We start from the raw sequence: 13,164 nt of genomic DNA on the forward strand, positions 1-13,164 counted from the left end.
CATGTCACATGTGTGGTGAATGTTGCAGGCTGACTGGGCAGGCCTCCTCCCAATGTAACTTTCACCTGCCAGCCTCCGCTGGTCCGTGTGGCGTCTCCCAACGCTGTGCGGCATGGGACAGATTCCTGCCAAGCCGCGCTACGTTTCCCAGGATAACATGTTGCCAGGCCTCCTCTGCCCCCTCTCAAAATTGTGGGTGCTGAGCTCCATCCCAGTGGAGGCCTCAGCCCGAAATAAAGTATTTTCAAATAAACCTTTAAAATGTTGGGGGTGATCAGGGCTTTATTTCAGCTGGAACTCGTTCGACCTCAGTTCCTGCACCTCTCTGATGGCTGCCATTGACATTATAAGGAAACAAGGGAGGCGTTCATGGTTCGTTCAGGCAGCTATTTTTCTAGAAAAATAGCACTGGGACAATGTAAACTTGCGTCAGATAACCACGAATTGTACTTAGATTTCTTTCTGAAAACAGCCTCTGGTAGTTCCGGGAAAGATCTCTCCCCAAACTTTTGACCTTTCGAATAGCATCTAATGTCATATTACATCTTTGCATAGCCTAGGTATACAATTTTTGCCACATGTCAGACAGACAGACAGACGCTCCATAATGTTTTTGTGTAAGGGGGGGGGGGTTGCATTAAAAAGGCTTGCATTAAAAAAGGACCTAGAGGTGGATTATTATTTTTTTGCATAGATTCCAATCAACTAGATAAAAATCATATTTTATTCAAATTCCAATTACCTAGATTAAAATCGCTTAGGTATATAGTGGTTTTTAAAAAGAATTCTGTATTGACGATCCAGTTTTGAATGCAAATTTTCAGTTCGCTTCTTTCCCAGAAGAGCTAAAAGCAAACTTCCACCTCCACATTTATTTTTTCACAGGACAAGATGCCTCCATTTTAACTGCTGCTTCCCATATTGTCCTTTTTATACCCTTTAAATATTTTTCTGGTATAGGTACTTGTATTTTAAAGAGTGGTTTTTTATGTTTTCAGGGTGCCTCCTGGTTAATTGAAGGCATATTTAGCCAATCATAACTTTTTTTTTAAAAAAAAAGAACCATCCAATGGCAGGGGGACATTTTACCCAAGTCCCTGCTTGATGCAGGAAATCCAGAGCTAGGATATGTTCACCTGACTGTTTCCTCCACACCCTCTGCTCGTTTCTGAAGCTGCACTCACATGACATTAGTCACAATCCATATTGATCCATGGGTTCTTACAAAAATACTGCTTTTCGGTGTGTGTATTTCGCCCCTCAAACCAGCTTCAATCCAATTAGAAAACATTGCCGACAAAGGTCCGTATAGCTATGGTTTTCCCAGTAGTGATGTATGGAAGTGAGAGCTGGACCATAAAGAAGGCTGATTGCCGAAGAACTGATGCTTTTGAATTATGGTGCTGGAGGAGACTCTTGAGAGTCCCATGGACTGCAAGAAGATCAAACATGTCCATTCTGAAGGAAATCAGCCCTGAGTGCTCACTGGAAGGACAGATCCTGAAGCTGAGGCTCCAGTACTTTGGCCACCTCATGAGAAGAGAAGACTCCCTGGAAAAGACCCTGATGGTGGGAAAGATGGAGGGCACAAGGAGAAGGGGACTGCAGAGGACGAGATGGTTGGACAGTGTTCTCAAAGCTACCAGAGCCAGTGTGGTGTAGTGGTTAAGAGCGGTAGTCTCGTAATCTGGGGAACCGGGTTCGCGTCTCCGCTCCTCCACATGCAGCTACTGGGTGTCCTTGGGCCAGTCACACTTCTTTGAAGTCTCTCAGCCCCACTCACCTCACAGAGTGAGTGTTGTGGGAGAGGAAGGGAAAGGAGAATGTTAGCCGCTTTGAGACTCCTTAAAGGGAGTGAAAGGCGGGATATCAAATCCAAACTCTTCTTCTTCTTCTACCAGCATGAGTTTGACTAAACTGCGGGAGGCAGTGGAAGACAGGAGTGCCTGGCGTGCTCTGGTCCATGGGGTCACAGAGAGTCGAACACGACTAAACGGCTAAACAACAACAACAATTGGTTCCACAGTTCACCTGTACACAGTGGCATGTCACAGGCAGGACAAAGGGGGCGCAGGTTTGTGGATTTTTTGAGGGTGCATTTTGCTCCTCATGCCACCCCTGCTAGCACTGCGCTGCTTTATGAGTCTGATCACTCATCCCAGCCTCTCAAAGCAGTGTGGGGTTGGCAGGGCATTAGAAGGATGCAACAGGCATGCGCCCTTAAAATCAGCCCAATCAGACTGATTTTAAGGCTGCAGGCTTGCCCTTCTGCGTCTTCCTCATGCCCTCCACGTACTCCCCCCGGTATACCCATGCTCTCTATCCCTCGGTGCCTTGAAGACACGCTCCGCCACTGCCTGTATATACCGCTAAGAATTTTCTCTTAATAGTCATCTGACATCTTCCTTCCTATAGCTTAAGTCTACTAGGCAGAACAGGGGTTCTGCCTAGTAGACCCTCGATCAAGGGCCTTTCGATGAAGGGCCATATCCACTTGGAGAGGATCTGTCAGGGGGCCACATGTGAACAGTGGGAGGGGCAAAGGACTGGTGGGAGGGGCCAGAGCCAAAAGTGGGCAGGGCTATCCCTTTTCCTCACTCTCTTTTTGTTCTGCCTCCTCTTTCCTCCTCATCCAACAGCGGAGGGACATATTGCCCTTACCAGAGGTCTGAATGGCCACTCACAGAGGGCTTTTTGACATTAGGCCAAGGGGTTCATGAAACGAAGCTGAGGGCCACATGCATCCAGGGCCGGATTTAGGTTTGATGAGGCCCTAAGCTACTGAAGGTAATGGGGCCCTTTATATGTCCACCTGTCCTTTGTCAACAACAAATTGTCGCTGTTTTTTGTGTTGAATATATGCTATATGGTAATTTATGGACCTAATAGGTATTTTTATAATAGGTAATTTATGGACCTAATAGGGACGCGGGTGGCGCTGTGAGTTAAACCACAGAGCCTAGGGCTTGCCGATCAGAAGGTCAGCAGTTCGAATCCCTGTGATGGGGTGAGCTCCGTTGCTCGGTCCCTGCTCCTGCCAACCTAGCAGTTCGAAAGCACAAAGTGCAAGTAGATAAATAGATACCGCTCTGGCGGGAAGGTAAATGGCGTTTCCGTGCGCTGCTCTGGTTTCACCAGAAGCGGCTTAGTCATGCTGGCCACATGACCCAGAAGCTGTACGCCGGCTCCCTCAGCCAATAAAGCGAGATGAGCGCCACAACCAGAGTCGTCCACGACTGGACCTAATGGTCAGGGGTCCCTTTACCTTTAATAGGTATCTAAAGCCATTTGCTCATGCAGAATGTGGGCACCCTATACATAGAAATGAGCAAACCAGTGATATTTTAGGGAGCAGGCTAGCAGGCAGGACCCATTACTTACATCATAGGAGCCTACACAACACAAAACATTGTTGCTGTATGTAGGTTTTATTTTATTTGTTTTTTTATCTTATATTTTGGAAATGTACATCCAGGTTTTTTTCCCTTTAATTTTTTTGGGGGCCCCCAAGAGAGTGGGGCCCTAAGCTATAGCTTGTTTAGCTTATACATAAATCTGGCACTACATGCATCCCTCCCTGAGATCTGTAATCATTTCCAAATCAATTTTAAGACTACCTAAAACATTTAAACGGCTCAAACCCTTTTTATATCATGCCGTGTTTCAATGTTTTTCTTTGCCTTTTCTTTGTTTCATCCTTCCAGGTCAGAGAGTGGCTCAGGGCCGAATATGGAGAAAGCCCATTGCAAGACAAGCAAGAAGCCCAAGATCTTTTGCAGAAGTTCAAGGCGCATGCAGCAGCAGCAGCAGCTCAGTCAAGTGCTTCTGGAAGGCAGTGGAATGATAGCTTTGCATCGGTGGCCTCCTTGTCAATGCCTGCTCCTCAGTAGCAGCAGCTAGCACACGAATGCATTGCTTTTCTGTGGCTTCATTTGGACAACATGATAAATCATCGTGGTGGGAATGAGCCTAGGTATGTCTTGGGCTCACACGTTTCTCCTCCTCTCCTCCCCGCACAACCACACAGAGAATGGAGGTTTTAGATTAACCAGAGTTTCGCTTGTGTCTGAACCCTAAATTGTGGCTCATCATAACTACGGCTTGTTGAAACAAGACAGCTTCATAAACCATGGCTTGACGTTGGATTGTTTCAGAAAACCATGGTTAAGATTAACTACGTCCAACTATTGGCATGGATATGCCCAAGTTTAGAGGACACAACAAACGGTAGTTAATCAAAAACAGAAGTAAAAAAAACTCCTTGTGGCTGTGCTAGAGAGGGGAGGGAGGACACACGTGAAGCCAAGGCCCTCCTAGACTCATTTCCATCACAATAAACCGTAGTTTAATCATGGTGTCTGAATGCAGCCAGTCACTAGACAGAGCACCTTTGATGCCCTCCTGCACATGCACAAAGAGGGCTTGTTTTGTATGTGTTGGCTCCATGATGAGATGTCTTACGTTTTCTTAGTAGGCACATCTCTGAGATATGAGGAGCAGGACTCCAGAATTCCCAACTTGGCACCACACTTGCAGGTTGACATTGTCTTCCATTGTGTGGGCACCAAGCCCCACTTTCTCTCCCAGTGGCTGTGTAAAGAGGATGCCACATTCTAGCCGTCGAGATGCCAAATTGTTTTCTATGTATCCCTCGCGTGTTCTTCAGGTTGTCTGTATAACCAGGGTTTGGCACAGCTGCACTTTTCAAAGTTTCTGGTTCTTTCGGCACGCAGTGCTCTAAATAAGGGCAGTGCGTTTCACGGAGGCCTTTGTGCTCGCCTTGAGCTCTGGTTTTGCTGCAGGAAGCCCCTTGGCTGAAGAGGCAAGCCATTTTCCAATGTAAAAAAACCAGCTGCTCTCTTCAGCGACAGGGAAATGCTGCAGTCCCATCAGGGGACAAAGCTCTGGCGGTGTGCATGGTTGTCTCTTCTTGTGTATATCCCTTCTTAAATTATCTTGGAATGTATGGCTAATAAAGTTACATATTTTGCTCTAGAGTGAAGCAGAAGTATCACAACTAACCTCATCAGTATTTATTGTCATGGCTTTCACCTCAGAGAAGTTGTTCACGCAAAATATTTTTATATTTTGGAGGGATCTGAAAGTATATTTCAAGATGTATATATAGAGAGAAACTAAAGATACAATGGCTGTTGTGGTGAATTAAAGTTCCAAATGTTATTTTCACAGTACTACTGAAAAAAGGTTTCTTGTATATTAGTCAGCTTGATGGAGTTCCATCTTTAATTGCCCTCCCCAATGGCATATATTCAATAAAAGCTCCAGTCTTTTTCTAAATAAAAAAACCCAGTGTTACCTCATTGCATTTTTCTGGATAAGAATGACCGCGGTTGACATCAGTTGTTGGTGATGCCATGGAACGATCAACCAACCTGAGTGTGTTATGGAATCTGGACAAACTCCCAGAAGACAATCGGATTTGTGAGCTGTGTCTTATCTATAGGGGAAACGAGCCATCTGGATTCATCATGGCGGTGAAAAATGCCCCACCCACTAAGGTTAAGAAGTGGAGAACCCCCTCCCAAGAGTGTTAGGGCTAGAATTTCTTTAAAGTATTGCAGATCCAATGCTTAGAATACTGGTTGCCTGAAGCAGTGGTAGCAGGAGGAGTAAAATCAATGTCCTATAGCCTGATAGCAATTTCAAGAGCACGACAACACTATGTGTTTAGGACAGGGCATAGAATTCTGGAGGTACCTCTAACAAACTACAGTTCCCATGATTCTTTGGGGGAAGCCATTGGCGTGGATGTGCCCCAATTCTTCATATGCCTGGAAAAGCGTGTGGTTGCCTAAAATCCTGAATTGGAGAACTCCATATGGCAACCTCTTGTGGCTGGTCACACTTGTAGCACTTTGGTACTCAGCTTGCTTTAAGTACTTTACCTTAACAAGGAAGGATGAATGTCAACAAGGTATTTTGTACTGCATTGTAGATGGGGAAGGTGAATAATAGGGAGAAGGGAGTTTGGTTAAGACACAAAGCAAGTTCACCCCCATCCTGTCTTCAGCAGCAACGATGCTCAGAATTCACTACATTACAAATTTAAATAATAAAAAATATGTTGATGGAAGTATTTCGTTAATAAATATACCATGAAATTAAACAAACCTTTTCATAAGGTCTACCAGTGAAGTATAAAAGCATATAATAAAGCAAAAAGAGTCCCTCCAAAAATAGTTCATGGCAGAGTCAAAATCTGAGCTAAGTTCAAGGCAGCTTACAATGAATCTTGCTTCAAACTAGTTTCTCATGTGAATAAAACCCTTTGGGTTTTATTGCAAATGCCTAGCCTCCATCTTTATGCTCATTCATTTTTATTTTGTGCTTTTTTTTTGTAACCCACCTTGGGACCGTTCACAGGCTTGTAAGCACAAATACATTTTCTAAATAAGCTTTGCACATGAAAACGTGCTATTCCCTTGGCTCACTCTCTCTCGCTAGATCAGGAGTAGGCAACATGATGCTCTCCAGATTTTATGTGTTGCAACTCCCATCAGCACCGAACAACATGGCCAACAGTCAGGGGTGATCAGAGCTGTCGTTCACAACATCTGGAGGGTACTATGCTAGCTATCACTACAGTAGATTATTAAATACTGGGATCTAATGAGTGGGGAAACCCAGGCAGATGGGTATAAATAATAAATTATTATTATTATTATTATTATTATTATTATTATTATTATTATTCTCCCATTGGGTGTTTGGCATCATGGCCTGATCACAGAAGGAGACTGACTGTATACCTGGCCTGCTGGTGCAGCTTCTCTCGATTGTTACAGCATATCTGGAAGTGGTTGTGGTGTGGTTATTGATTTAGCAACAACGAAAAGGCAGATTTGAAATGCCTTCTTTCATTTCTGAAAAGCAAGTATCTGGGGGCATTATCAGATGCGTGTGATTTTTGTGTCACCTATTGCACACTCATCGTGGCTTGCAGCCTTGGCCACTTGGCTTGTTTTCATTGGGTGTGAGGCTCTCTTAAAAAAATTCGCAGGCTCATGTCCTGACAACCCTACAACCACTCCCACCTGGGAAACAAGCTAAAGAGATGAGGGGGACCAGGCATAGGTAAACTCGGCCCTCCAGATGTTTTGGGACTACAACTTCCATCGTCCCTGACCACTGGTCTTGTTAGCTAGGGATGATGGGTGTTGTAGTCCCAAAACATCTGGAGGGCTGAGTTTGCCTATGCCTGAGGTGGACCAAGCAAGCAGAAGAGAGGCATGAGTGCAGGCAGGTGGGACCTCAGGACAGGGATCTCAAGAAGAGAGCTAGTTTTGGTGGTACTGATGCTACTTGATAAACATGTAGGTTTCTGCTCCACTTTCTATAGACAGCTTTTTAAAATCTGAACAGACTCCGTGCCTCTCCTAGGGTAGTATCCATGGCTAGTCCACACCAGAGTAGACCTACTGAAATCGAGATGAGTAACTGAGCTCCATTTCAATGGGTCTACTCTAAGTAAAACCCTAGTTGGCTACACACTTGTGTACATGTTCTGTTGGTGTCTGGCAGGAGCTGTCCAAAAATATATGGAGGGCACCAGGTTGGCAAATGTTGTATAGGCCTTTAAATCAAAACAACTGAACATTAATACAGACGTAGAACGTGTCTTCTTGAAAATGCAGTCCCTAGTACTTAACAGGAATGGGGTTTTGTGTTTGTAGAAACCCATATTTCCATTTGGTCTGAAGGCCCACCCACCCTTTGTGACAAACCATCCCTGAGTGATAAAAGAAAGCGAGAAGGAAAAAACCCAAGAGTTGATGATTCAGACAGGAGTGAGGACAACCAGTCATTTGAGATATGTAGATGACCATAATTGTCATCCTTGGATGTAATGATAACATGAGGGGGAAAGAAAGATCACAGTCATTGGCCACCAAAGACCGACACTCAAAAATCCCAGGCTTCCCCCTCTTTGGTTGTCTCAGAAAGAAGACAGCTCTCTGGTTCTGTTACATTTCGTGGCTGTGGCTCAAAGCAGCTGAACGGCTGGATGTTGCTGAGGCTCATGGGATAGCCATACGCCCTAATACCAATAAGGATCATGCTGGCCTAGATGAAATGAAAGCACAAGGTAATTCAATGTCTTTTTCACTTAACACTGGCATATTTGCATTGCTGCACTTGTGTCTCCCATAAAAACCGACAGAACTTTAAAAATGATTTTAACAGACTGGACCATGCCTGTATTGTTGTGTTTACAACTTCTGATTCTAAACTCTGGTGTTGCTGTCAGAGGACTTGCTATGTATGTTGCTGCCCTTAGAGCATGGGTAGACAAACTAAGGCCCGGCCCAATTGCTTTCTAAATCCAGCCCGCAGACGGTCCAGGAATCAGTGTGTTTTTACATGAGTAGAATATGTCCTTTTATTTAAAATGCATCTCTGAGTTATTTGTGGGGCCTGCCTGGTGTTTTTACATGAGTAGAATGTGTGCTTTTATTTAAAATGCATCTCTGGGTTATTTGCGGGGCATAGGAATCCGCTCATTCCCCCCCCCCCAAAAAAAATCTATTCCGGCTTCCCACAAGGTCTGAGGGACAGTGGACCGTCCGCCTGCTGAAAAAGTTTGCTGACCCCTGTCTTAGAGATTAGGGCTGCAATTCTAGCCCCACTTACCTGGGAGTAAGTCCCTTTGAACCCAATGGGACTTACTCTGAGTGGACAAGTTTTAGGATTGCACTGTCAGCACCCCTGTAGAACAACACCTGTACAGTTACGGCACATCTCTCTGGAAGGCCAGCTCTTTGTTCAGAAAATGGGTGGGGAAAACCTTTACATTACCATACTTTGGATGCTTGGCATCTGTGTGTGTGTGTGTGTGTGTGTGTGTGACTGCAGGAGCATTCAGAGTCACTACTAGCTGTATTAATCCTGAGCTTGCATTTGTTATCAGTTTGGCTCTGTTGTTGTTTTATTGAATCTTGATGCTTTCCCTTGTCTTTCTGCTATATACAGTGGTACCTCAGGTTAAGTACTTAATTCGTTCCAGTGGTCCGTACTTAACCTGAAACTGTTCTTAACCTGAAGCACCACTTTAGCTAATGGGGCCTCCTGCTGCTGCTGTGCCGCCGGAGCACGATTTCTGTTCTCATCCTGAAGCAAAGTTCTTAACCTGAAGCACTATTTCTGGATTAGTGGAGTCTGTAACCTGAAGCGTATGTAACTTGAGGTACCACTGTATTAGGATGTTAGAGGAGGCTTGTGACCCAAAAGGTGGGGCTAGGGATGGGAAAACAAATATATCTATCAAACATTTTTTGGTATCCTGGGGAATTTTTGCCACAGATTGTGAGAGGGAGCGAATAGCATTTTGATCAGGTTGTGCAGGGAAGAAGGTGCCCATCAGGAAAGTCAAGTATAGTGTTAGCCTGCAGGACCAGGTCTAAGAAAACCCAGGTTCAAATCTCAGCTAAGCCATGGAGCTTCCTGGGTGAGTTTGAGCCACTCACGATCTCTCCGCCTGAGCAACCTTACAGGGTTGTTGTGAGGATAAATTGAAGGGGAAAGAAATCCTTTCAGGAAGACGTGGGTAGAAGTGTAAGGTAAAGGGGACTCCTGACCATTAGGTCCAGTTGTGACTGACTCTGGGGTTGCGGTGCTCCTCTCGCTCTATTGGCCGAGGGAGCCGGCGTACAGCTTCCGGGTCATGTGGCCAGCATGACTAAGCCACTTCTGGCAAACCAGAGCAGTGCACGGAAACGCCGTTTACCTTCCCGCCGGAGCGGTACCTATTTATCTACTTGCACTTTGGCGTGCTTTCGAACTGCTAGGTTGGCAGGAGGGTAGAAGTGTAATTAATATTAAATGATCTTCTCCTTCATCTTCACATTCTTATGCCTCCCCCCCGTTGCTCCTTAAGTATTCGATTTAAGAGGGATTGCACCTTCACTTCCAATTTGCTTTCAGTATTAATTGCTTTGTTTGATTTTTCCACCTGTTAGGGCTGGCGGTGCATTCAATCTCCTTATCTGTCTGGAATCTAGATGTGTCTGTCTGCCATTAGGTCCAGTCGCAGTTCAGGGAAAAACACTACCTGCTTTGAAGATGCTACTGTAAACAGCAGCGAAGCTTCCCTAAACCTTGCAAGTAGCACTGTAAAGTTGGCTTCACTTTTTTTTTCCTGTGAAAGCTTATGAAGGCCCCCCAGTGGCTGTTGCTTTCAATAGCCTCTTCTGGATGACTCCAGATTGAAGGACAGTAAGAGCTGCCAGGTTAAGTCTTATTTGCCCATGCAGGTGGAAAAGGGCATACATTTGCATTTTGGTCTGCTCTTTGGTTTTGGTCTTTTGCATTTATTGCACATTATTATTATTATTATTATTATTATTATTATTATTAACAACTTGGACTCCTTTTGGGTGAAGGACTGCTTAGAATTTTTAATAAATATTTCTAGTAGAGAGCTTTTTTTCTTGGGGGGGGTGTCTTCCTTTCAAATCATTATCCTTAGTACACATGAGTTGTTATTGATGGGTGATGGTTGTTGTTTAAATCATTCTGTGTTTAGAGTTGGGAAATTAAGGTAGTAAATAGACACACACACACACACACACACACACACACACACACACACTTTATCCTTCTTTAGTTTTTTCTTTCTTTCCCTTTTCTCTCCTTCTTCATTCTTCAGGTTTCTCCTTTCCTTGTCTTTTCTTCCTCCTGACTTTCTTCTCTTTTAGACTAAGTAGCTGTTTTATCTCAGTATATTATTAAAAAGATACTTTGTAATGGGTGTGTATTTTTGTATATCTTTGAATAAGTATCAATAAGTTAATTTTTTTTTAAAAAAAAAAAGATAATCAAGGTAGTAATCCTCAATACATATTACATGGATTCTACCAAAATCAGGATTTATTTCCAGGTATCTGTTTAGGATCAGAGACAAGCTGTCTTTCGGCATTCATTCTGACCTAACTAGGGCTGCCAAATGGCCTATGGTCTTCCGATTTTAACAGCAGTGTCCCTGGCAGAAATGGGTAGAGTGGGGGCTTTTCACAGCACTGAATTTATTTAGTGTTATCACCTCCTAATGTCTGGAAAGATCATGCCCGCTGTTAGGAAGAGGAGCAGGAGCCAATAAAAGTTGGCACCTTGAGACTTTTTCACATGAGGGGGAAATGGGCCGTGGGAAAGCTTAAGACAAGCAGCTGCAAAAGATGGCATGGCTTGTCTTGCAGCTTGCTAATAGTTGTGTGGCAAAGGGAAATTAGGTCAATGCAGTTCACCATGCGAGCAGGTGGAGCTGCAGCTGCTGTGAAATTCCCCTCCTTCGTCCCCTAGCATAGGTAGAAGAGTCTTGTCCTCATTTGCATCTGGTCTCCCTTGATGTACAGAGGCCAACTCTGTGCTCAGGCATGGACAAGAAGAAGAGAACTACAGTGGCACCTTGGGTTAAGAACTTAATTCGTTCCGGAGGTCCATTCTTAACCTGAAACTGTTCTTAACCTGAGGTACCACTTTAGCTAATGGGGCCTCATGCTGCCGCCGCCACGTGATTTCTGTTCTCATCCTGAAGCAAAGTTCTTAACTTGAGGTACTATTTCTGGGAAACCTACCAATCTCCAGTCTGGAAAACACTGGACAACATTGAGCTGGACAGACCCACAGTCTGACTTGGGAAAAGGAAATGAACTCCTGTTCTGGGGATGAAGCTTGCTGAGATGTGTGCGTGTGCAAGGACGCCCTATCAAAAAGGCCTTCAGTCAGGGAACAGTTTGGGTAAATACTTGGTTAGCTGCCTGTCCAACTCTGTACAGTGGTACCACGGGTTAAGAACTTAATTCATTCTGGAGGTCCGTTCTTAATCTGAAACCATTCTTAACCTGAGGTACCACTTTAGCTAATGGGGCCTCCTGCTGCCACCACCGTGCGATTTCTGAAGCAAAGTTCTTAACCCGAGGTACTATTTCTGGGTTAGCGGAGTCTGTAACCTGAAGCGTCTGTAACCCGAGGTACCACCGTAACGCACAACTATACCCCATCACCCAACAATGCAGTTACCCTGCATCCACTGTGGAGCGACTTCCAGCATGTATCACGAAAGCTACTCGGTGGACATCAGGCTGATCTGATTTGGGAGTCAATTATAGAAAACTGGCATCATCGCATTGCTATCCAAAGTCCTAGTTCAAAGGCAGGATCAGCCACCCTCTAAACAGCCACCCACTGTGTCATTCCCCACTGCAGTGTGCCATAAGCAGAGTAGGAAGATTACAGGAGGGAGCTTTCAAAAGCAGCTTAGAAACACGGAAGTCAGCCAGGCAAGTTATGTGTTACAGAGGAAGGCAAAAGGCACACTGAATCTCCCACCAGTGGCAGTTGTACATGGGGCATGATTTCTCTCCAGTCCAAAAGTCAATGTTGATGTACAGAAGGGACTGGATACCTCATGCGGTTTGGACATCTCGGCTATCTCCTGTCTGTGATTTCTTAGATCAGAGGTTGGCAGGAGGGAGATGGGAATCCACTTGTGATTTGCGGTGGGTCGGCAAGGTTTTTCCACCTCCCGATCATGTAACAACAGCAGCAACAAAAATACTTCCGTTTACCTAAATTCGGTTGCTGAATGGAAGAAAGCTAGCCCACAGTGGACTTTTGTGTGAAAGGTCTGTGAGCTGTGGCACTGAAAACTACCGTATTTTTCGCTCTATAAGACGCACCAGACCACAAGACGCACCTAGTTTTTGGAGGAGGAGAACAAGAAAAAAATAATCTGAATCTCAGAAGCCAGAACAGCAAGAGGGATCGCTGTGCAGTGAAAGCAGCAATCCCTCTTGCTGTTCTGGCTTCTGGGATAGTTGCACAGCCTGCATTCACTCCATAAGACGCACACACATTTCCCCTTACTTTTTAGGAGAGAAAAAGTGAGTCTTATAGAGCAAAAAATACAGTAATTCCTAGCTGCAAAATGTACTTAACCCTCTTTGTTAATTATAAGTGTATGTCTTTTGCAACTGGGGTTCTAGTAAAAAAACCAACACCAAGTATATTTCACATGTCTATAGCCTGCCTAGCCTTGGTTTAAATAAGAGGGGAGAGTAGATTCCAGGCAGATTATGAGTTCCCACAGCCCTGAATTTTAAAAGAGCTGACTTTTGATTCAAAGGGAGAATGAGGTGAGTCTATTCC

General features: G+C 44.6%; 1 protein-coding gene and 1 long non-coding RNA gene across 2 annotated transcripts in view; both read left to right on the forward strand.

Annotated features, from left to right (window-relative positions):
* Positions 1-5,306, forward strand: part of DUSP22 (dual specificity phosphatase 22) — a 55,281-nt gene extending 49,975 nt beyond the window's left edge. The window contains exon 7 of the mRNA XM_083519753.1: positions 3,705-5,306. Within this exon, the coding sequence (XP_083375879.1) occupies positions 3,705-3,890 (186 nt within the window). The 3' untranslated portion in view covers positions 3,891-5,306. The remainder of the gene's footprint in view (positions 1-3,704) is intronic.
* Positions 1-13,164, forward strand: part of LOC310714428 — a 119,659-nt gene that overhangs the window by 83,774 nt on the left and 22,721 nt on the right. The window lies entirely within an intron of this gene.

Source organism: Podarcis liolepis, assembly GCF_965112155.1.
Source record: "Podarcis liolepis genome assembly, chromosome: 8".
Classification (NCBI taxonomy): Eukaryota; Metazoa; Chordata; class Lepidosauria; order Squamata; family Lacertidae; genus Podarcis; species Podarcis liolepis.